The sequence below is a fragment of the Gorilla gorilla genome, chromosome 1 (assembly GCF_029281585.2).
Source record: "Gorilla gorilla gorilla isolate KB3781 chromosome 1, NHGRI_mGorGor1-v2.1_pri, whole genome shotgun sequence".
Lineage (NCBI taxonomy): Eukaryota > Metazoa > Chordata > Mammalia > Primates > Hominidae > Gorilla > Gorilla gorilla.
Genome location: NC_073224.2, coordinates 75,151,182 through 75,176,913, shown reverse-complemented (window position 1 = coordinate 75,176,913; position 25,732 = coordinate 75,151,182). Strand labels below are relative to the sequence as shown.

At 44.3% G+C, this 25,732-nt stretch overlaps 1 protein-coding gene across 1 annotated transcript in view; it reads left to right on the top strand.

The window, feature by feature from the left end:
• CACNA1E (calcium voltage-gated channel subunit alpha1 E) overlaps nucleotides 1–25,732 on the top strand; it is a 497,630-nt gene that overhangs the window by 312,349 nt on the left and 159,549 nt on the right. The window contains exon 9 of the mRNA XM_063710329.1: nucleotides 23,767–23,870. Coding sequence (XP_063566399.1) covers nucleotides 23,767–23,870 — 104 coding nt within the window. The remainder of the gene's footprint in view (nucleotides 1–23,766; nucleotides 23,871–25,732) is intronic.

Below are 25,732 nucleotides of genomic sequence, written 5' to 3'. Positions count from 1 at the left end.
ATGAGAACAGTGTGTTGGGAACACTGATGTTGGCTTCAGGAGGGTCAGAGGGAATTCACTGGGCAGCACAGTGGTTCAGGGTAAGGGAATGCTGTATAAGCACCAGGCTTCTTCCCAAGTGTTCTGAATTATTACAAATTAGGAAGATTAAGGTTTAAATTGTGTCACTAACATGCTTATTCAGTGGGTGAGGCTACAGGTTGCTAAACTTTTTAGAATTGTGATACAATAATCTCATTGTTTTAGTGTCATGTCTTTTCCACCCACCTCTGCTTTCTCTTTCTAACCTTCTCCCACCCCATGTTATTGGCATTTAGCTCATATTCATTTTAGTATTAAAGTGAAGTAATTATTTCTGTATTGTGAAATTGGCATTTGAGATCATTGGAAATATTCTTTAATGCTGTAAGCTAGAGTTTTAAAAAATAGGATTAGTTAAGTCATATTTTTTAAAAGCGAAATAAGTCACCCAGAAGCTATTGAAGATGATGAGATGATGAGATGAAGAAGTTGAGATGGACTGTGTGTCTCTTGAGTCAATGTCGGTAACCTTTGGAACCTGTCCTAAGTGAGAACCTCGATTGCCCTACTGCAAATGCACGTGTTCAGCTGCTGATTCAGGACTGATCACTGGGGGTGCCTCAGAACTTTCCATTTTCTTAGATTCGTCAGCAAACTCACACTCAGGGACCTTATGAGACCAAGTCAGAGTAAATGTCCAGGGTTTACAGAGTGGATACAGTGGCTCTGTTTCTCAAGAAGGACTCTGTATAATTAGATTATCATTCTTCTATTAAAAAATTGAAATTCTTTCTCCCAGGAGCTCATTGCCAGTGCCTTCTCTGTAGTCTTATAGTCAATTCAAAAATATATCACTTCTGGAAGATGTGAGCTTGAAGTGTGAATGCTATCACATGAATCTTCTTTTTATCATAGAAAAGGCTTTTAGGTGGGGTGTTGATGTCAAGATTAACTCAGAGAAAATTGGCTGCAGTTAGGGCTGAATGATAGTGATCATTCCAAAACTCATTAGGAGTCTAAAAAGTGAATATTTAGACTTTGACCAAAACCCATTTGTCCTAGAGTGAAATATGGTAGCGAGAGAAAGACAGCCCTGCAACCCCGAAGTGTAGGCGGGCCTTTCTTTAGGAACCAGGCATGTTCTTGAAATCTTGTGTGTCAATCAGCTTTTTGTAAATGGAATCCTTTTTTCTCCTTCATTAACTTTCCCTGTAATTTCAGCAGTGTTTAACATTCATTACTGATTGATCTTGAGTTGGCAGTTAACTGCTAATATTCAGATTTGGATTTTAGTGCTTCTTTCTTGATTTTCTTGCCTTTTTTTCTTTGCTCACTTTCTTTCAGCAACTACTTAAGGAGTAAATACTATGTCTCAGGCCCAGTGATAGGGACTGGGAATATAAGTAAGAATGACAGGTAAACAATTACCATAGGAAATGGTAAATGCAAATCCTAGGAGTACAGAGAAGCTGTGGTAGCACGGAGTCCCTCTGTCTGGGGAGGGCTTCCCAGGGCAGGGGTTACTGAAGGATCTGAAGATGTGAGGAGGTGCTTGCTTGGGTGATGCCCATCCAAGGAAGACCAGGATCAAAGGCAGGTTTGGGATGAACTAACTGGAAGGACTTTGGTGTTGAGGAGTTTCAGTCTCAGGACAAGCAGTGAAGCAGCTGATGATCTTTGCTTAGCCTTCTACATGGAGTGAGTTGTGGGGAAAAGTTGTTTGCAACATGTATTTCCCTAATAGCCAGGGAGGGGTTATTTCACTATTATTTCTCTCTCAACTTTTCTATCAAATACACTGTGGAGTTTCTGTAGTGTGAATTGTCTTACTTCAATCTGTAAGTTCAATCTATATTCATGAAGTAGGAGGGCACCCCTAAATAAGATTGAGAGGGAAAAAACATGAATATTTTCAGTTTTAGTGGGAACTCTCATTTTTGACTTAGCAACATTAAAAATGATTATATAGAAATTACAGATTTTTTATGGTAAAGGACACCATAAGTAATGTCAACAAATGATTAATACACTGAGAAAAATGACACCTAAAAAAATTCTAATATAAGTATATATAAAGAGCCTCTATAAATTTATAAGAAAAAGACAACATATAGAAATATGGACAAAGGAAGAGAGTAAGTGATTCAAAGGAAAGGCAATCCATATGGCCAATAAACACCTGAAATGATGCTAAAACTCAGAAAAATGCAAATTAAAGCAATAAATCGGACCAATTCTTTATCCATCAGATTGGCTAACATTAGTAGGAAGATTAGTGGAATGTTGCCTACCTGTGGTTCTGTGCGTCTGTGTGGGTCTACTTTAATGAGTTTAGATCTAGGTGCTTGTCCTGGAGGCACATTCACAGTGTGTTTTTTAAATAAGAAAAGCAAGTTACAGAGTAATGTGTATAGTATGATCCCATTCAAAAAAATAGCAAAATGCTATGTGTAAGTTTGAATGTGCATGAAGATAGGTGGGAAGAAAACACATCGGGCCATAAGCACTTACCATAGCAGGATGGGAATGGGGGGAGGGTGGGGGCAAGTAACTTTTTCTATATACATCTTTGTATGCAGTTGTATACATATTGCCTTTGTAATTTAATGTACAAAGACAAAATAAGTACCTAGAAATTAAGAACAGATTAGTACACTTTTTCTGCTACTGTCTTGCCATAGTGTTGTTCAAACCAGCTAGAAAACAATTTTGTGGTGCCAGGTGAGATGAACTCTCCACCTCTTCCTGAGGGCTTTGTCTTCATGCATGGGACAAAGCAGCGTAATTAACATGCCCCCCCCCCAACCTTAAAACCTAATATTCATTCATCTCTTACTTTGGTTATTATTTAAAAAGAAAACATTTGTCAATTACTTCACACTGACAAGCACCATCCCACTGAGGGGGCAGGCAGGAGGTCCATCTCACCACCCAGCTATATTGCAACAACGCCCTCTCCATCTGGGAATACGGCCCAGGCACTCCTCTGGAATCCTGAACACACTCCAGGCACCTCTCTTCTTACTGAACACCACCTATGCTTGGAGCACCATGTGAGAGGACACCTCTGGTATCAGGCAGCTTCAGATGTATTCAGAGAGATTGAAAACTGCAAGGATTCAAGGCATAACAAATGATACACAGACAAGAAAAAAAGACATTTAGAGTGGGGGATAGGGCCTGAAGGCTTGAATGGTCCTACAAGACTTTCTCAAAAGTCGTCACCCTGGGACCTGAAACATTAGAGCTCTTTCCAGAGTAAGTTTATTCTCAGCCAGAGGTCTCCAACAGAGGCTGTCCATGTGTACTGGTTTCAAGTTCTGCTTACCTCCCAAGTGTTGTTTATTTCTGACCCTGACCTAATTCCTCCCAGGCCAGGCTGGCCAGCACCTTCTGAAATTGCTCTCAGGCAGCTGGAAGGCCTGGCTGGCAGGAGCCCTGGGTTTTTCACCCTCAGCCCCAGGACTCTTTGAAGGCCTACTCTCCAAGAACAAACAAACCTGGCCTGACGCTGCATAGCTGCAGAATAGGGGAGCTTTCTCGGCCTGGTGCCCAGGGTGGCCGAGCTGCCAGCCAGGTGCATGATCCTCAGTTAATTTAGGTAACTATAGGTAGTCCTGCAGCCCAGGCTGTGTGCTGATTAGTCTGGGCTGTTGTTGGAGACCTCTGAGAATAGACTTACTCTGGAAAGAGCTCTGATGTTTCAGGTCCAGGGTGATGACTTTTGAGAAAGTCTTGTAGGACCATTCAAACCTTCAGGCTCTATCCCCCTCTCTAAATGTCTTTTTTTCTTGCCTGTATATCATTTGCTATGCCTTGAATCCTTGCAGTTTTCAGTCTCTCTGAATATATCTTAAGTTGCCTGATACCAGAGGTGTCCTCTCACAGTGTGCTCCCCCAGCATCGTGCTCTGAGCATTGGTGGTGTTCAGCAAGAAGAAAGGTGCCTGCAGTGTGTTCAGGATTCCAGAGGAGTGCCTGGGCCGTATTCCCAGACGGAGAGGGCGTTGTTGCAGTATGGCTGGGTGGTGAGATAGGCCTCCTGCCTGCCCCCTCAGTGGGACGGTGCTTGTCAGTGTGAAGTAAACCCTGGACCACCTGAGGGAGGAAGAGGAGGAGATAGATCTTCAGCTTCCAGGGACTAGACTGAAAGCTCAACTGGCAAAATGCCCATTTTATTCCCTCATTGCAAGCTGAAAGTAGAGAGCTGAGGAACCCCGGGCTTGACCACTTTTTTGCATTGACAGATCCTTTGTGGGAGACACATGATCCACATGGGCATTCCTAGATCCCTTTGAAGACTCCATAAGCCCAGGGAGATCAGATTTACCTCAGGTTTCAAGTAGATCTCAAGATCCCACTGGAACTCAGATTTTCAGGGGATTTCAGAATTAGGGCACGAAGTGCAGGAGACGGTATCAACAGCAACAAATCTGTCTGATATTCTAAAAGAGTTCATCCCAGTGTAGCCCCAAAGACTTCAGACTGAACCAGATTCACCTTGAATTGAATAAGCTGATGCAATATTGGCAGCTACACATTCTTCATATGACACCTCTTTTCTCAACTTCTCTTCACCCTGTAGTCTCCACAGAGATATCCCTGAGGGATAGCAAGAGTGGGGAGCTAACCTGTTTCTTTGCACTGAATGAGCAATGCTTGTGCCTTTCCTCTTTTCTTCTATCCGTACATTTCCAGAGGAGCCAGTTTATAGAGGGTATAGAGTAACCCAAGAATACAGGTTTGGGAGTAAGGGAGCTGGCTTTTATTCCAAGTGCTGCCACTGGCTCTCCGTGTCACCCTGGTCAAGGCATGGGGTGGGAGCAGGTGTTGAAAGGAGCCTGCTGCTGGGGATTGGCTGGCCCCCAAGGAGCTTATGCCCCTCTTGCTAGGATGCTGGGGATCAGGTCAGTAACACCTGTATTTACAGATGTGGGCTTTGTTACATATTTAATATTTAATTTAAAAAGAATTAATGACAGTCATAGCCCATATGTAACCCACTTCCTGATGTGATTTGTTTGGCCCTGTTTTACAAAGTTATCCTGTCAGAGGAATTTCATTTATAAAGTTCCTTATTGCTGAGCCTCTGTGTGTTCCAGTTATGAGTCACATGTGTCAACACCGTGGAAATGAAATTTGTACCCCCTGGACCCATGCAGATTGATTTGATTCTGGGCTAAATGGAAATAGAACCCGTACAAGTCAAATGTTTCTGGAGCATCTGCCATCTACAGGGCACTTGAAGGAAACATAAAGACATTCAAGACACAATCCATGTATTCAAAGAATGCACAGTCCAGCCAACAGTGTTTTAAAGCTTCCAGTAGTTTCCTAAAAAATACCGTAGTCTTTTTGAGTTTGGAGAATATTATTACTGTTGTCAATTACTTGTTATTAGCACCCTGTATGATATGGGTACTATCTTAGGTTGGTTTCCCTGGAAGTCAGCTCTGCAAAAGAGAATTGCAAGCAGAACGTCTATCAAAGTGTGCTTTGGGAAGATACACCTGAAGATGCAAAAAAGCCAAAGTTGAACAGAGGAAAGGCTGACTCGCACCACCAGAACTGGATGTCCCTTCAGAGGTGTCTCTAATCGAGGCAAGGGGCAGTTTCCAAGGAAGGGTGCAGCAGCTGGGGAATAAGAGTGTCTGCCCTGAAAGCAGAACCTGAGTGTAATATCATGGTATCCACTCCAGGCATTCAAATTCATTCTTATCACCATAGCTAATACTTACCGAATGCTTTCTGCTTGCCATAGCTTGAGCGGAGTGTATTAGCTGCACTGTTTCTGATTCATGCAATGTAGAGATGAGGCAGTTAAGGGGCAGAGAAGTGAACTGCACAATGAATACCATGGTAGGCAGAGAGGTGGAGAGGGGAATTATTAATAACTGTCAGACTACACTTTTTTATTTTTTTGAGATGGAATCTTGCTCTGTCACCCAGGCTGGAGTGCAGTGCCACCATCTCAGCTCACTGCAACCTCCACCTCCCAGGATGAAGCGATTCTCATGCTTTAGCCTCCTGAGTAGCTGGGAATATAGGCGCCTGCCACCACGCCCGGCTCAGTTTTGTATTTTTAGTAGAGACAGGGTTTCACCAAGTTGGCCATACTGGTTTTGAAATCCTGACCTCAAGTAATCTGCCTGCCTTGGCCTCCCAAAGTGTTGGGATTACAGGCATGAGTCATTGTGCCTGGCCTCAAACTGTACTTCACATGTGATTTTCAAAGCGCTATCCCATGATAGGAATTATCATTCCCATTGTACAAATTGAGAAACTAAAGCATGGAGAGGTTAAGGGATTTACCCGATGTCACAGAACAAAGAAGAAAGAGGTAAGGCCAGGGTTTTCCTATTAGCCTATGATGTCTCACAGAGATAACCTGTCCAGTTAGATACCCAGTTTTGGCTGGAGAAGGCATCACAGACCTTGGGTAATTCATGGCCCACCAGTTTGCACCCCTTTCCATTAATGTGGACAGATCATGCCCTTTGTTGTGGGTCAGTGAGCGTGGTCTTTGAAGTCAGGCAGATGTGGCTTTGAATTCTAGCTCTCATTTTATGACTTACGTGTCAGTTCACACCTCTAAGCTCACTTTGCTCTTCTTTAAAATGGGGGTGATGATGATGACTTCATTGGGTCATTATGAGGATTAAAAGAAATCAGGTATGAGAAATCTCTCAGCACATTCTCCCCTCCCTGGCAAAAGGGTTCAAGGCTGCACAAAGATTATCTAAGGGCAGATACTCTGAACATAGCCATAGTTTATTGATTCAGCATTTTCTCATTTGCTTCCCTCTCTCAAGAGGCAAGAGAGAAAGCGAGACTGTCTTCCATGCAGTTTGCTCAGAATTCTAACACTATCCTGTTAGTCTAATCATAACACATTTCTTCTTGGAAACAAACATAGCAACAGCAATTATATCTTACTTTTAATGTCTAATTGGCTGTAAACTTGCTTTTACTAAGTTATTTCCATCGAACATGTAGAGCATTGTGCAGTTTGCTTATCTTGATGTCCTCCTCTTGCAGTCCCCATCTTGGCTTTATTTGGGAGGCCAATTATGTGTGTGCTAGCCTTGTGGGTGCCCTGGAAACTCCAGCAAAGGCCAGTGACAATGTTGTGAGCCTTCTGCTCCTCATTATCCACAGAGGCAGGAGCCTATCAGAGCCTCCAACCTTGAATTTTTGTGTGAGTTCTGCTTCTGTTCTCCTACTCCAGGTATGTCCCCTCACCTGGCTTCTGGAGTAACCCATCCCTGCTCTCTGAACCCCACTTCACTGTGCCTTCCTCTGCTTCTAACCCTGCCTCTACGATGGGCTCTCTCCTTTTCCTCATAAGCTGATCATTCTTTTCCTGCAAGAAGTCCCACAGGGCAGCCATGCCATCCTAGTCAGACTTGGTTATGGTATGACCTGGCGTTCAAAGGACACACCCCAGCACCTCTACACTGGCTTTCAGCCAGATATGTCTTCACCGCTTGTTGAGACAGAACAGCTTTCTTCTACCTTTATGCTATGAAGCAGCCTTTCCAGGAGCCCCACTGGGGCCAGAACCCAAGTGGGAAGATCCTCCCTTAAGCTTTCCCCTCTGTTTTTCCAACTCCTGAAACTTACATCCTTCTGCAGGGTTCAGGACTCAGTGTAGGTGTGTCTGATGCCTGGTCATCCTAGAGAAGGGGTTGTGGGAGGGGCTGTACCTGTTGCTATGGCAGCAACCAGTTGAGATCATGAACCCATTTGATTCAGAGGCAATTGCAAGGTGAATCAATCTCCTTGTCACCCACTCCTCTTCTCCTCCCTCTCCATCTCTCCCCACAGCCTTCTGTCATCTTTCCTCCTCCCCACTCAACCTCAAGCTTTCTCCTTCCCCAGATCTCTCTCTCTCTCTTTTTTTACTCCTAGTTATGATACATCAATGTAGCAGCTAAAGCTACTCATGGTAGACTTCTTATTTATATTATACTTTAGCAAGCATCACCTAAAGGGCTTATTAAAACACAGATTGCTGAGCTTCCCCTAGAGTTCTGATCTGGACTCTGCACCAGGAACCAAGAAAGTGCATTTCTGACAAGGTCCCAAATGATGCTGACACTGTGGGTCCACGGGCCACACTCTGAGAACCACTGCTCTAGACTATGTTTACCCAGTTTGATTTGGTTGTGGCTGGAATATTCCTCTGCATTTTGATTCTAAAGTATTTGATTAGCTCATTCATCCATTCATAGAACAGATGTTTATTGAGCATCTATTCAGTGTGAAACACTGTATTAGGTACTAGCTACCTAGAGAAACATAAAACCTTGCCCTCTAAGAGTTCACAGATCTGAACAAAAGACACAGTAAATAAGTAATTATTATATGGGGTGATAAGTATTGTAATAACCTGCAAATAATAAGAGATTTAAAAGTATACAACCAACTCTTTGCTTATGGCAAGTAAAATATTTAGATGATAGGAATATAAATAATAATGACCTATTCATTTATTTTTCTTTCTTTGCCAAGAATTGCCTGAAGGGAACTGAGCTTAACCTATTTAAATAATAATATTAACATCTAATGTTTGTGGAGCATTTACTATGTTTCAGATACTGTACCACATACAAGGCATATTGGTTAAGAGTGCTGGGGTCAGACTGCTAGGGATATAGTCCTGACTTGTCATTATCTGTGCAACCTCAGGCAAGTTACTTAACCACTCTCTGCCTCAGTTTCCTCATCAGAGGAAAAGGTTGTAGTACTAGTTTCTGCTTCAGCAGATTACTGAGAAGATGAAATGTGATAATGTAGTCAAAACATATATAGTAATTACTCCAAAACACGTTGACTCTTATTACCAACATATTTTGACCTGATGCTGAATATCACAGAATTGGCCTAGAGAAATTGATATCTTCCAGACTAAATAAATCTCCAGGATTTTGTCAAGAGAATGGATGGGGGCTGGACCTCAATGTGGGGATTAGAGAATTCCAAAGCAGGCCTGAAAATCCCTTGGAGCACCAGTCAGAGGAAGCAGCCTTACTTGGCTGTCGGAGAATCAGTGCACCCCAATGGAATATAAGAAAGGCCCTGATGGATGGCCAGGATTTGGACCATGAAACTTGTTTTGGAGGAGGGAGGGGGATTGTCAGGACTGAGGCTTTACAGTCTCTGGTTGACACAGCTGAGGAAGGCAGAATCCTCAGGCTGGGGAGTGAGAGTTTCAAGCTTAGCCTTGACCAGTCTTGCCATCTAGAGAACCAGGGTCACTTTCAGGCCCAAATGCCACGGGGCTGGTGCTGTCAGCATTATCAGAGCGTTTCCTAGCAATGCCCATCAGCAAAGAGGCTGTGTTTTCTGAACCTTCTCCAAAGAGGCTGCCCTCTCCCCTCTTCGATATGCACCCCCATCCCTGAGAGAAGTGGTTTCCTCTTGTTATTTGGAAATCAGGGAGAGAGTTTCCCAATCTTTGTCTGGGGCTCTACAGGGACCACAGTCCACATTCATGTTGAGTCAAGTCTCTCTTTTCTGACTCTTAGACCCAGCTTCACAGCTGAGACTGTAGCTATATGAGAAAGCAGAATCTACCAGTTTTGTTTTAATCCTTTCCTGAGCTCATCAGAGATAAGAGTGATAGAGACTTTCTTCTTACAGAGAGGATTAGAAGTTCTTTGTGGCAAGATATACCTGGGAAGGGGTTATTAAGTGATCATCCCTAATAAAGCCCCTCTAATCATCTACTAGTTTTGCCATTTTAGTGGTGGGAAAAAAAACCACAAAACTCTAGGCACTTAATTAACTCTTGGGGAAATCTTTCTAATCCCTTCCTCCCTCCCTCCCTCCCTCCCTTCCTCCCTTCCTTCCTTCCTTCCTTCCTTCCTTCCTGCCTGCCTGCCTGCCTTCCTTCCTTTCTGTGTGTCTTTGTGTCTTTCTGTCTTTCATCGTTTCTGCTTGTCTCAGATTTAATCGGAGCCATACATTCAGCTTATTCACTTACTTGTTTATTCATTCAAAAAACACTTGCTGAGCACCTACTGAGAGCTAAGTTGGGTTCTGGGCCAGAAACAGACAAAGCAAACCTGCTTCTTGTTCTTGAGGGTGTCAAATATTGTAGAAGTGAACAACATACCAGCCCACAATGATTATGTTGCAGTTAAGTGGTATGGTGGAATTCAGTGCAGGGCATAAGGGAGTGACTGACTCTGGGAAGGTTTTTTAGTGAAGGTAACATTCAGTCAGGGATTGAGTGGAGGCTTTTCAGGTGGAAAAGGTAGGAAAGGCATTATAGGCAGTGGGGACAACATGAGCAATAGTGTAGACATAGGAAAGAATGTGGCATAGAATTGCAAGAAGCTGGATGTGGCTGTGTGACTTGGTATACAGGTAGGCAGATGCTGTGAGAGACAGATGAGCTAGAGAGGCTAGGTTGGGTCAGTCATGGTAGGGGATTGGCATGGGCAAATTCCCATTTCAAGGTATTAAGCAGGGGAGAGACAGGGCAAGATGTATTGGTTAGAAATGACAACTCTTCCCTGCTCTGAAGAATGAAACCAGCTGTGCCTGGGAATCACTTGCCCCACTTTACAAGATCTCCCTGGCAACAGAATGGCTGTTGTACAACTAGCCAGGGAATTTGCTGTGACAGTCTTCCAACCTTATCTGACATCCAGAGCAGAGAAGGAATTGCCAAGTTAGGGTGTAGATATCAAAGGAATTGAAGCAACACAACATTGGAATAGGATTACAATATGAAATTAGAAACTATTTTCTCTGCTGGCATTGTTGTAAATACCAGCATCCATCGCTCCCTTCTCAAATATATTGTAAGTTAAAACATTGCTATTTTTATCTCTAACCCCCTTGCCCTCTAACCCAGGCAATACAATATAGCTTCTTGAGGAGAGGCCCAAGCTGGGTGTGGATTCTGAATCTTCACCCAGCTTCACATGCTTATTGTGGGAGCTTGGGCACATCCCCTGTGCCTTCTGAGCCTGGGTTGTGTTGTTATTGTTGCTTGTTGGTTTGTGATATGATTTGGCTGTGTCCCCGCCCAAAATCTCATCTTGAGTTGTAATCCCTATAATCCTCACAATCTCCACGTGTCAAGGGAGAGACCAGGTGGAGGTGATTGACTCATGGGGGCAGTTTCCCCCATGCTGTTCTCATGATAGTGAGTGAGTTCTCAGAAGATCTGGTGGTTTTATAAGTGTTTGGTAGTTCCTCCTACATTCATTCTCCATCCTGCCTTCTTGTGAAGAAGGTGCCTTGCTTCCCCTTCTGCCATGATTGTAAGTTTCCTGAGGCTTCCCCAGCCATGCTGAACTGTGAGTCAATTAAACCTCTTTCCTTATAAATTGCCTAGCCTTGGGCAGTTCTTTATAGCACTGTGAAAACAAACCAATACAGTTTGTTACATGTACACTTGCAATAGCCCCTCTCTTGCATATGGTTGTGAAGATTAATGTATGCTATGCACCTGGTCCAATGTCCAGCTTAGAGTAGAGTAGAGGCCTTTTTTTTTTTTTGAGATGGAGTCTCGCTATGTCTCCCAGGCTGGAGTGCATTGGCATGATCTTGGCTCACTGCAAGCTCCGCTGACCAGATTCACACCATTCTCCTGCCTCAGCCTCCCGAGTAGCTGGGACTACAGGTGCCTGCCACCACACCCGGCTAATTTTTTTGTATTTTTAGTAGAGATGGGGTTTCACCGTGTTAGCCAGGATGGTCTCGATCTCCTGACCTCGTGATCCGCCCGCCTCGGCCTACCAAAGTGCTGGGATTACAGGTGTGAGCCACCACGCCCAGCCGAGTAGATGCTTAACAAGTGGAAACCATTATTATTTTTCTCCCCTTTGATACATGGAGCCTTAGGGTCTAAGTGACAGGAAAATGTTCGGATAAAGATGTTTTAATTATGTCTTCTTAGTACTTCCAGAAAGAGGTCTGCATGGGTTTAGGTCAGCTCTGCCTTCCGACAGCTTACGTGCATTCTTGTGTTGTTCTCGCATCTTCAGTGCTCTTCCTACATTCCACCCTAATGAACGGCAGAGAGAGCTATGCAAAGTGGTCAAAGTAAAAAGGGATTCTTTCCGATGTTTCCCAGATTGGAGAAACAATGAACATGATTACTTTATTATCTCTGTTTTATTTTAATCTTGTTGTGCCCCAAACTAATGGGGATGCTCATTTGGAATGAGCTTTGTGTATCTTTGGGCAAAGAGGAAAACCAAGATGAATTTCTAGGAGGGCAGCAGGAGAGTGAATGAGAGAGTATGAATCATCACAAATCAAGAGATGAGAAAAGAGAAGGGGGTTGGGAATGGCAGAATTGGAACCTGAGAGTTAGAGTCCATGAGAAAGAGGAGAAGCAAAATGAGAAATATGGAGTCTGAGTGGGAAGGAACCCCACATCTGTTGTCTGATACAGGCACCTACTCAAGGGAGGAATTCGGCATCAGTGTCCCTCACAGATGGTTGCCTGACACAGTGATTTCTATAAATAACAATTATATGGCACTACGGGAAGTGGATGAGGCTACTTACAAATGGAGCTGACCAGCCTGGGGACTGACTGTCCCCAAGGTCTGTCAAAGAGGTGATGGGAAGATATTTTGTGCACATCTGTAGCTCAGTGTGCTATGAGAAACTGACCTCATAGGGCCATCTTGGAGTGACTCACCCATGTACCCTCAGGCCTTCGGGTAATTAATAGGCATGTAGGACTGACATTTCATTATCACTGCATCAATGCTGATGTAGACTTATTGAGGATGTCTTCCATTGATGCTGTCTTGGGTTCTGGAGATACAAAGACTTACAAGCCATGGTTCCTTGCTTTCAACCTGTTTTTATTAAGGAATAGGAGTGTTTCCTGTGGCCACAGAATAAACGAAACTAACTGTCCTAGGGCTTCTTCAGGAAACCAGTGGGGCTAACCAGACTTACATAGTGTTTGATACACAATCATTAATTAAAACAGAGATGTTCAATGATAAATTAATTCGCCTTCTGCTCAGAATTCATTGAGGAGGGAAGAATGGAAGCCAAGAAAAATGATTATCTGAAGCTTTTTTCTTGAGCATCTGCCCTTGTAGGCTGTGCTGAATATTTGAGTGAGCTAAGTGTACTTGCTGTATGTCAACAGAGATGACATTTTACAGGTGATATATTTATTTCCAGAGAAGGAAACTTATATAGGCTTGTGAAGCAGAAGAATGCCAGCAGGTTTCTAATCTCCTATTAGTAAACAACATTATCGAGAATCTCCTGTTTGTGGAGTAATATTCTAGGCATTTGTAGAGTGAACACAGAAATAAAGATGCAGTTCTGTCTTTAAGAAACATTCAGCCCTAATGGGAATGGAGGAACAATATGTAAAAGAGACAGAACACATATAAAGAAGGTCCATAAATAAGTGCAAATGAATGCCTGAGTGCAGCACTTAATGTTCTGTTTTCTATTATAGGTATTTGTACTCATGACTTGGCCTTCTTATGGATACCAAAGCCCTTGAGAACTGTTTTCCTTTCTCATTCATCTTGTGCAGAGTACACACTCAAAAGTGTTGAACGAATATGTATGCTACTGTGAGGTGTGCCTAATTGCTGGGGGAATTCTGGAGTGAAGTAGAATGACATGTTTAGGGGAAACCTTATAGCAGCTTAGCAGTGTTTTCAAGTATGAGAGGACTTGTAATTGGTGGAGTAAGGGGACAGGAGGGAGAAGAAAGAAGGAAGAGTTCACGGGGACTGAGCAAATCCAAACAATTTATGCCACCATTCAGGGTCCTCCATGATCTGATCCTTCAGGTCTTACCTTGCCTTGCTTGCTGCCACCAAAGGCAGCCCACTGTGGCCTTAGCATTCCCACCTCTTTCTCTCTCCTTGGAATGTCTTCCTCTGTTGATTGGCCATCTGAATCCACCTTCCACTTCATGTCTGGGTGAAAGTACAGTCTCAGGAAGCCTTACATGACATCTGTATCCTTGCTCCTGTCTTCATTAAATGGCAGTGTTTGCAGGTCTGATTTCAGTGGTCTTAACCTTCAGAGGAAATGAGAGACAATCATGGTCTTCAACCTCGGGTAGCTTTCAAATGAGGTCATGAGGCAACACTAAATTTTTTTTTTTTTTTGAGACGGAGTCTCGCTCTGTCACCCAGGCTGGAGTGTAGTGGTGTGATCTCGGCTTACTGCAACCTCCATCTCCTGGGTTCAAGCGATTCTTCTGCCTCGGCCTCCTGAGTAGCTAGGACTACAGATGCCCGCCACCACATCCGGCTAATTTTTGTATTTTTAGTAGAGACGGGGTTTCACCATCTTGGCCAGGCTGGTCTTGAACTCCTGACCTTGTGATCCACTCGCCTCTGCTTCCCAAAGTGCTGGGATTACAGGTGTGAGCCACCGCGCCTGGCCTGGGGCAACACTAATTATATACAAAATAATAAGAGGGAGCAGGGCTGTATATAATTAGGTGCTAAACAGAGTAGACAGAACAGAAGAACTGTGCAGAGTTGATTGGAGGTCAGAAGTCCTGCATTCTGGTTCTACTTCCGTAACCAATAAGTGGAGTACCTTTTGGCAGTCACTTGGCTTTTGAACCTTGGTTCTTCTGTAAAATGAGGGGTTTGTGCAAGATGCTGTGATTCCTTCCAGCTCTAGAATCTGTAAGATGATAAAGGTTAGAGTACTCATATTAGACTGAGTGGGAAATAGTGATTTGTTAGTAAGAGGGGAGAGGGGAACATCAGGAAAAGCAATAAATGATGGCAACCAGAAGGACCGATTCCTGACAACCATAGGACAAAGTGGAGAATCAGAGAGGGATTGGTTGAAGAGCAGTTACCTTGGTATTATCCAGCATGTTCTTTCTGGAATAGGATGGGCACTGCACTAAACGTTCACAATAGAGGATATATGAAGCCTCCTGTACTCTTTTGTGTTTCTGATACTCACCTCCCCTCTTGTTTTCAGAGCCCTTTCTGGTGCTTGCCTCTCTTTAAAGAATACAAATCTCTCATCAGCAAGCCCTGTAGAAGGGGCAAAGGGGTGATGCGCTTTAGCTCATCACCACTGGGCATGTTCTCTTTAATCCTCTCTTAAATTCACCTGCTTTGGCTGATCTGCATACAGTGGGAGTGGTGTCAGAGCAACACACTGGCCTTTTCCCAAAGCAAAGTGGGATCCCAGCCTGGATGGCCCAGCACAGGGTCAGCTGCCTCCGTCCTGGCCCCCCAGAGCATCTGCCTCCCCAGCACCCTGGGCTGCAGTTGCAGAGGGCCTTCTTTTTAATTTTTTTCTGATAATCATTGTTTTTTCAAACCCTAAAACAACACTTTGTTATTGCATGATAGTTGCAAAAATATAAAAATAATTTTTAAGAATAACTCATTTCTGCCCCCTCACTCCCCCCACAGGTTATCATCACTATTATTAATAACATTTTTCACTGTTTTGACTAAAAAAGGTTTTCTTTTAAAATTCACCCATGACCCAGAACTATTTAAATAAACTAATTTTATTTTGGAGAAAAACCCTAAAACTTTTATTATAGAGATTTTCAGTCATGCACAAAAGTAGAGAGAATAAAATATTAAACCCTATGTAACCCACATCAGCCCCAGCAGTTACAAGAAGACCTTAAAGTCTTTAGAGGATCCGGCATCTCCCTGTTGGGCTTCTGTGTCAGAGTTCAGAAAGGGAGAGGGGAGGGACAGGATAAATATCACATGACATCAATGTTGGAATTACTAGGATTTAACCAGAGGGATTTTAAGCACAGCAGGACCCTGAGCCCTGCCCATATTGGAGGTGCCCACTTTTGCAGACCCTGCCACGGCAGCCTTCGTAGTCCTATGTGGCACCGCTCTTTGCTGTTGAATTGTCCTCCCAGGAGCGTGGATGGGTTTTCACTGACACAAGGGTACCTGCCTGCCCAGTGCCAGTGGTGAGGACTGCCCACATCTGGGGTGGGCCATGCCAGCCCTTGCAGCTGACCGGCCGGAGCTCCTGACCCTGGTCTCGGTAGCATCGTGTGGCTGCTTGTAGGTTGGGTGGAGGAGTGTTTCTTTCTGTGCTCCTCCTCTTTGCCAAACACTCTGCTGCATTTTCCCACTGGCAAAAGAAGGGGAAGAATAGGTGGTGAAATGTGGTTCTGGACTAAGGCACTGCTTCATCCTCAGTGACAATCACTGACATTCTTGGCAGCGGGGAGATGGTGGCTGCATCAAGTCCAGAGGATTCTGAATGACCAGAATGTGTGGGAAGCCTTGCTTACTCATAACGGCCCCTGGCTAAGCCAGATGCTGCCTCCGGAGATTGTTTGTGTGGGGAGACTTAGTATGTTTATTAAATATACTCAGGGCTCCAAGTTACAGTGAAACACCCTGCTCCTGGGCCTGACAGGCTCAGCCTCCTGGCTGGGTGGCAGCAGGTGCCTATGTTTCACTTGGAGCTCTAGGTCCTCACTTTCCCCTGCTCCCCAACCTTTGCCTCTTGCCTGGGGGCTGAGAAGACAGCTTTCATTTTTCTGGCTGTAAGATCCTAGTGGTGACTGTCCTATCTGTCTTTTGTTCTGCCCTAGAAGGTAGTAATAGTATGGGTAGGATTGCTTTTAAGAGTTCTGGAACTAAAGCAGACATGAAGAGTCAAGGGTTTGCAAGAAGTTGACCCATTTTGGTTCTAGATTGTGGCCCCAGATCTGCTGATAAGTTGCTTGGATCCTCAGGGAAGTCGCTTTGCTTCCTTGGGGCTCAGTTTCCTCTCCTATGGAATGATGAGTTGGATGACTTGGTCTCATCATCCTCTTCCAAGAGTATGACTGGATTTCCTAGTCTGCAGGAAACCCGTTATAGGCATTTAATTGCCCAGTGATGTGTGGGGCATGCTGTACATTGTATCCTTTTCCTAAAATGTGGGTGTGGTCAGAGGAATCATACCGTGGCTTTGAGGTAGAAACACCATCCAACTGGTGTGACTCGGGAGGGGTGTTGCCAGCTTTGTATGGTGGGTCAAAACCCTGATAGAATGGCTTAAATCAAATTCCCTAGAAACTGATTGTGAAACTGAGCTTCTTGTGGCAGTGTTTTAATGAGGGACTGCTCTTAGGAGTTACCTAAAGGTATGTGAGGGAAGCAGGATAGGTCAAGGGAAAAACTAGGCAAAGCCTCAGCCTGGTTCCATGGGCAGCCCAAAGTGTGAATTCCACCACAGCAATTGTCTTACCCAGTGGCAAAAGGGCTGGGCCATTGATAACTCCTACATTAGGTAGTTATCTGTTATAGCCCCCCATCATCACCAGCAGGGACAGGAATAACATTCCAGGTGAAGCTGGTCTGTCAGGCAAGGGCAAGCATCTGAAAAGCGTACAGGAGCGAGGCAGGTGTGAGTTATTACCAGCCAACAATTACGTAGCAGCTGGGGGATGAGACATGGGCCAGAATGCCACAGAGCCTGCCACGTCCTTACTGGTGAGAGCCGCGCAGGGAGGAAGGCAGGAGTAGGGTGGGAGAGGGCTGTCCTGGGTGGCTGATTCCTGTGGATGGCTCAGCACATGCAGGAAAGTGTTCAGATGGGATTTCCAATTAGGTCAATCTAGTGATTGTTCTAAAAGTTGGGATGATGTTACATTTGGGGTGGGGGATAGAGTGCCTAGGAAGGGACGTGAGGAAGACCTTAAGGTTATCTAGAGGCTGGTTGTCCAGTGATACATATTTTGACAAAATCCTGGGTACCTTTATGACTTGCATTTCAGCATAACATCCACACAGAGCTCCAGGGGGCTGCTCCTGCAAGGTAGTAGCAGTTCATTCTGAGAGGGCGTTCCCCACCCTCTTTTTTCTTCTTATAGGTCCCCCACTTCTTGGCATGTCTTCATCTTAATCTTTTTCTCCATCTTTCTTCTACCTCCATAATTAATCTTTTCACTGCCTTTCTGGCTTCTGCTGTCTCAGCCAAGGTAGTTTCTTAGACTCCCGTGTTATTGTTTTCCCTGAAAACTTCAGCACATCCTTTTCTGATCTCCTGGACCCATGCAGGCCCACCTGCCCCAGTTCCCTGTGCTCCCTTCATAGCACTGACCACACTCCAGAGTTAAAGTTACATTTGTGCGCTCACTTGCTTCATGGGTGTTTCCCCCATTAGATCACAAGTTTCAAAGAGCTGGGACTGAGACTGTCTTGCTCATCATCCTGAACACATAGAAAAGTATCTGTCACATAGTAGGTGGCCCATGAATGTGTTGAATAAAAAATATGGCATTTCAGCTCCAAGACATGGAATCCAAGTCCCTCGGAGTGGGATAGGAGCTGTCATACTTGGTGCTGGAGGAAATGGGAGCCTAGGGGAGGGTGTGTTGGCCTGTGAGGTGCAGGAGGCCAGGTGTGTGTGGCTGTGAGGGAAGGTGTGAAGCAGTTGAATCAGTCCCTGGCCTCTTTCTTTCCCCACTCGCTGGTCTGTGAATTTTCCTTTCCCTAGGAGTGGTCAGCAGAGGCTTTGGACAGATGCTTCTGCAGAGATGAATGGCCTGGCTTTTTTGCTAGCCTATGTTGGCTGCTCCAACCATCTCCTGACCTGAGCTCAGTTAATAATTAAGGAAGCCGAAGATCTCTCCTCGAGATGGAGCCTTGAGTCCAGCAGTTCTTAATCAAAAGTAATCTTGTCCCCCAGAACATTTGGCAATTTTTGATTGTTGCATCTGGAGAAGTACTAGTGGCCTCTAATGGGTAGAGGCCAGGAATGCTGCTAAGGCACACACAGGAGAGCCCCCACCAAACAGAACTGTCTCTCCACAGGTGCTGGCAGTGCTGCAGTGGAGGAAGCCCTGCCTAGGCCAGCCCTGCTCTAACCAGCAGGTGCTGCTGACAGCCTCTGGAGCAGGTGTTCCCCAGAGACCCTTTGCTTCTGAAAGGACCATGGAATCAGCATCTGCCTTACTCCCAGCCCCAACACACTCAGCCTCCCCACTCAATCATAGGCAATTCAGCCTCCCAGGTTACAGCTGCTCTGTGAAGAGGGTGCACAGACAGGGAGAATGTTTTCCATGGAGCCCTGGGGAACCCTGTTAGAGACCTGTCTCTGGGGCTGGGGTCTGGGCCCTGCCTGCATAGCCTCAGCTCAGGGGACCCATGGGGCCCCTTTCCTCCTGCTTGCTCTATCCCCATCTTTCTCTCCAATCCTCCTCCCACCCCACCTTGCAGCATCTCCCCCAGTCCCCTGGAGATTAATGTGATAATTACCATGTGTGCCTGTTTACGCAGGGAGTGGGTGAGCTCGCCACCCCCATCAGTCAGGTTCCCAAAGGAACACATTCCCACAATGTCAGGACTGGTACCCGCTGAGCACTCCTGTGCAGGTGGGCTGCCGCCCCCGAACTGCTTTCTCTGTCATCACCCTCGTCGTGCACACGTGTGCATGTATGTGTCACTCAGGGGATCGGCAGGTGAGGAAGATGGAGAGCAGCCAGCGTGCCAGTCTAGGGAAGGGCTGGGTGGGGAGGGTGTTGGGAGATGGGAGGAGCATCAGTGCCCCATGTAAGAGGACACTGACCAAAGAGAAGCACTCTCCTGTGATGCCTGACCGATAGTAGGTGTTGCATGAGTGGTGTGGGATGGAGGGGCTGGCGTTTTCTGGGCAGCATTCTTTGCAGGGAGGGCCCTGGTTTCCCTTAGCTGCTCCACAGTAGAGGTCCGGGCTGTGAAGGTTCTCCTGGGGCCAGAATCTTGATTGGAGTACTTAGCATGGCTGTCCCGTGTTCCTGAAGGAAGAGTCGCTGGGGAAAATAGAGTGCAAGTCTTACATGAAAGGAGCTTGCGAGAACTGCCACTGTGTCACAGAAGCTGGGGGGATGCTGTAGAGAGAGAATGAGTGATTCTCCCTCTCACAGGCAACCCTCCTCTCTTGCACCTCCTGCTGAGACAGACACGTGCACACCACGAGAGAGAAAACAGTCACAACTCTGTGGTTGAACTGGCAGCTTCACCCCGACTTCCACTTCACGTGCTTTCTGGGTACTTGCTGCCTTGAGTTGTCGGTTGCTGCTGCTTTTTTAATCTCAAAGGACACTTGAGTCATTGTCTCTCCTACACTGGACAATTTTGTTTTAATAATGATGAATCAGAAGGAGATTGAAGCCCCAACTGGCATCAGAAAGAACCATGCCATTTTGAAAAAGGGAAGCATGCATTCCTTTGCTAGCCTGCTTCCTGCCGAGGTGTGTCCCTTTGTCCTACCGGGTGTGTCACTGACCCGTGGACAAACATGCAAGGGAAGTGGAAGCCAGTTGGCCAGGAAGAATGAAACAGGAGGGAGAGGAGCAAGGTGTGGAGAGGGTGGGGCAAGCCTATTAAAAGGTGTGTGAATAACCTACAGGAGCTGTCAAGCTGCTTTCTCCAGAAGAACCTTTTAAGCTGTCAGTCATCTTCAAGAACCCCCAGGGCCTTGCTGGTGCTGGTGTCTTCCCAGCTATGCTTTTCTCCTTCTAGTTCCCATCCTCCTCTTTTTTCATCCAGCAGGCCCCACTGTGGTGGATAATGTTTGCGGCAATTCAGAGAAATCTCCACAGATTGAGAGGGGGCTATCAGAATGAATTGTATCAGTGTATTTTTAATAGGAGAATCTTCATATTAGAATTGTGGACGTTTTTTGATTATTCGACCATCTACGCATGCCAAACCCTTTGTTAGGTGCCAGATACAGAAATGAGCAGACAGTTAAGGTTTCTGCCTGAATATAGGTTGAAGCAACACCAAAACATACTCACAAAATGCTGAATCAAAAGACACTGCTCGTCATTGGTTTTTTATAGAATTGAGAAACACATTCCAGATTCTGACCCACTGTAGTTCCTACACTTCATAGGCTATGTTCTTCGATGTGTTACTAGATTTTCTCTGAAAATGAGGGTTTCACTATGATCAAAAGTGTTTATGAAATGGTGGAATAAACAAGGTAAATAATGTTCTTTTTTTGTGGATCTTCTCACGGGCTCAGAAGAAAATATAATCTGCTGTTTCCCAAATTTCTTTGGTTACAGAAGCCCCTTTTCCACAAAATACACTAACTTCTTACAGATCTCTAGCAATGAGAACAATGTAATTTTGGACATCCTCTTTACAGCATCCCTGGCAAGTAGTCACCCAAGTGAAATTGCTCTGAGCCACCCTCAAACTGTAGCTCAATTATTTAATAACAAAATTATCTTAAAAGTCACAATTTCATCATTGCTATTGCTGATACCTGCTAATGTTTGTTGGCAACAAAGTCCTATCTGGGTGCTGGGTGTAGACTCAGTTTTTGTTGCCAAGGAATGTTGGGGTGCTGGGGGGTTTGGCCACTGGCTAAGCCATAGAGTGAATAAACCCTGTTAATCTGGAGCTTTACTGGTGAACCATCAGAGCTAGCCAGCCTTACAGAAGGACTGATTTGTAATCACGAATAAACACAGAGCTAGCTATACAAATATCATTGCAATTCATTTTTCAGCTCATAGGGAAGGTGCACGTCTTAACGATCTCAGAGAAAACGGCTTCCTACCTCCCTTAAAACCCTCAACAACTCTTGGCATCTAGTTCCTTTGGATCTTTCTACTAATATTCAGGAACAGTTTTCTCTGAGGTCTGGCCCACATCTTCCCTGATTGTATTTAACTGACCAGACCTGATTGAATCAAAGAGCTCCATCTTACACACTGAAATTGGCAGGTCCCTGCATCTGTCCCTTCCCATTCAGAAAGTGTTTTCTTGTTTACTTTTAACTTTTATTCTGCTCCAATTGCAATTATCTCTCTCTGAATAGTGTAGGGGCAAAAAAAAAGACACAAGTGTGGTGAAAGGAGATTGCCTTAGAAGCTGTTTTAGTGGGGTGATTCCTCAAATACCCCAAAACAGAACTAGCATTCAACCCAGCAATCCCATTACTGGGTTTGCTTACAACCCAAAGGAATATAAATCATTCTGTTATAAAAACACATGCATGCGTATGCTCATTGCAGCACTATTCATGATAGCAAAGACATGGAATCAACCTAAATGCCCATCAATGACACAATGGTTAAAGAATATGCAATACATATACACCATGGAATACTATGTAGCCTTAAAAAAAATGAGAACATGTTCTTTGCAGGAACATGGATGGAGCTGGAGGCCATTATCCTTAGCAAACCAACACAGGAACAGACAACCAAATACTGCATGTTCTCACTTATAGGTGGGGGCTAAATGATGAAAACACATGGACATATAGAGAGGAACAACACACTGGAGTCTTTTGGAGGGTGAATGGTGGGGGAAGGAAGAGGACCAAGAAAAAAGCAGCTATTGGGTACTAGGCTTAATACCTGGGTGATGAAATAATCTGTACAACAAACCCCTCTGACATGAATTTACCTATATAACAAACCTGCACATGTACCCTTGAACTTAAAATAAAAGTTAAGCTGTTGTTAATGGATGAATCAACTATACAGTGATAGCTTCCATGACTGATAAGAGGCTATATTCTGTGGACTGGAATATTTGAATGGGAGACAGAAATGAGATAATTTGGAAGAAAACAAGAGAATGTCACAGAAGTCCACAGGAAGCATGGGGACAATGAATCGAAATATGTTTTCAGAATTTAGTAGTGAGAGGGGGAAAAGGTAAATTGGAGGGACAAGAAATACTTTGCTATAGAAATTCTGAGTTCTGGTCTTAATTTTACTAATTTAGCTTGTGAGTTTTAGGCATGGCATTTGACTTTGGCCTTGTTTTTCCAGTGAAGTAGAGATAAAATATCTGTTGTTAAGTTTCAGATGGGTCTTAGAGTTTGTGTGTGAGAGAGTGGAGTGGGGGTCGAAGGGATTTCAAAGCCCTGCATATGTGAAATGCAATTCAGAAAGACTATTTGGAAAGACTTCGAGGTGCTGTCAGGGGAGGAAGGGTCAAAGGGAAGACTGAGAACCCTTAGTTGAGTGGTACAGCTTTTAGAGAGACTCCCAAGCTCTGTTTCAAGGTTCTAATAAGATATCCTGCTAAGAATTGCTTCTTTGTTTAAGTCATGAGACATAATTCTTCCTCAATCCCTGACCATTCAAGGGTCTTGCATCTGATTCATGACTCGAGAATCCAGAATATGGATTTGCAGGCACTTTTTAATTCACTGAGTGTTAACATTAGAGTGCACGTGATCACTCTTCAAATCTAGATTTATTCCTTGTTCTGGCCAGAGCCCTGCTGGGGCCAGGCCTGGGCCAGCTCTGTGCTATTGTACTATGATGGAAGAAAGCAAGCTGAGCCTGGGTCAAGGGCTGAGCAAGATGCAGAGGACCCTAAAATGTCTTCCAAATAACCCTGTCAAGGCCTTTGCTAGCATCCATGGAATAGATTGGGCACAGCCTGCCTTTGTCTTTTTGAGAATTTGCCCAATTTTGTGTGCAGAGGCTTAGAACCCACATTACCAAATGCTATAAAACCAGTGGTTGTTTGCGTGACCTTGGAAAAGTATCTGCCCTTTCTGTATTGTCTTCTCATGTGCTAAGCAAGAGTGTGAGAATATTCCAACTCAGTATATTATGGTGAGGCTGATGCTGTGTTCGTCATTATGTACATGGGAGATTTTGAGCTAACTCATGGTAATACCAAATTGGGAATGGAGTAAGGCAATATTTAACTGTATTGCATTGCGGTTTTTACATCACCCTCTGTGCAGCTGCAAGAATGTAAGCTTTACTTATGGAAGATGGCTTTAAGTATTAAGGAACCATTTTTCTTTCTTTCAGACCAATGATGCCTTAGGAGCCACCTGGAATTGGCTGTACTTCATCCCCCTCATCATCATTGGATCCTTCTTTGTTCTCAACCTAGTCCTGGGAGTGCTTTCCGGGTGAGCCAGATGTTTCTCTCTTCTTAACTCATTTGCTGACTGCTAACTGTAAACTAATGCCTCCTGACTCATGGCAGATTCATTCATTTAACCTTCATTGAGAAGACACTTACCGAGCAGTTCCTCTGTGCCAAATGCTTTCTAGATGCTGGGAATGAAGTAGTGAACCGTCATTCTAATAATCTTGATTATTCTCAGGAATTAAAAAGTCTTGACGTCAGGCACAACACTGAACACAGTATGTAGTGAGAGTTCATTTATTCATCCATGCTTTCATTTAGTAACTCAGCAGTCAGAGACCTATGCCAAACACGGTGCTGGTTGTTAGGGAAATAAAATTGAACTAGACACAGGCTGTGCCTCAAAAGTTTCTTACTCTGTAGTGTTTTGGGCATCAAGTCTCATATTTGTGGCTTGAATTAGTTTATACAAATCTGCAACTATTTGGGGTCCAATACCATGGTAAGCATTGCCAGGAGCACACAAAGTATAAGGTGTGGTTCCTCTCTTTAGGAAACATGTTTTGCCAAGAAGATGATACACATGAAACAGAGAATAGGAGTTCTTTTACTGACTTATACAAGGTATAATCATTTGTTTTGGGGAAAGGACAAATCTGTGTAATCTGAAGTCATCAGGGATAGTTTCATCAAGGATTGAGATTTTGCTTGGATTATGAAATATGTAGTAGGATTACATAGACTATATGGGAGTGAACATTTCAGGAAGGGGAACATCACACCATAAGCAAAGATGAAAAAATGGGACTTGTCATGGAGTGTGAAGAAATTATAATGTAACATCTTAGGATAGCTGAGATGGGGATATATTTTAGAGATTCTTATATTTTTCTAAGCAAAACTGAACTTAATTTTTTGTCAGAGTGGCATACGTTCTTCAAATGAAAATTTATAAGGTGGCACTTCTGTTTAAACATGGCAGATTGAACTAAGTTGGTCATTTCTTGAAACTCCACTAACACAGAAAATAAATTTTAAGAAGGGCACTAGGACAAAGAGAACAAGAAGAATGACAAGAGATGAAAGATGTCAACAACATTTTTGAACATAGAAAAAATTGGCAACAGACAGTGATAGGAAAGCTGAAGTTTAATTGTTTAGGGAATACCAGTAAAAAAGCAAACTGATTGTTCTTCGGAGCCCTAGAAAGGCTCAGGAATTGGAGACACCAGGTAGGTCTGAGAGCTGGGGTAGGCGTGGTGCTAAAAACAAGAGGATTGATGCAAAGTCCTTGTAAGGAACATTAGACTTCCTGCCCCACCCCACTATAACCTCCAGGCAATGCTGACAGATATCTGCTTCACCCAACTCCCATCCTAGCAAAAGTTAGGAGACTTAATCTCTGTAGATGTGGAATCAGAGAAGCTTGGAATTGTACCATCAGATACACCTGAGGGTAGTGTTGATATGTTGTACTGAAAACAGGAGGGCTAAATGAAAGTCTACAAACTGAATGTGCATAGTCCAGCCCACTTCTCCTGCTTGACTCTTAAAAACATAGCAGTCTGGTAGGAGTTGAGAGGATTCCTCTTTTGGGGAACTGTCTGAAGAGAAGGGACAAATTTATACTGATATTTGGGAGAGACCAGAGAAACAGGTTCCTACCTCATCACCTTTGGTGAGACTCACTGTATTAATTACCTATGGCTGCTTTCAACTAATTACCATAGCTCCACGGCTTAAAACTGTGAGAGAAACTTCATTTTCTTATAGTTCTGAAGGGTACAGGCCCAAAATCTGGTAGGGTCGTTGATATAGTTTGGCTGTGTCCCCACCCAAATCTCATCTTGAATTGTAGCTCCCACAATTCCCAGGTGTTGTGGGAGGGACCTGGTGGGAGGT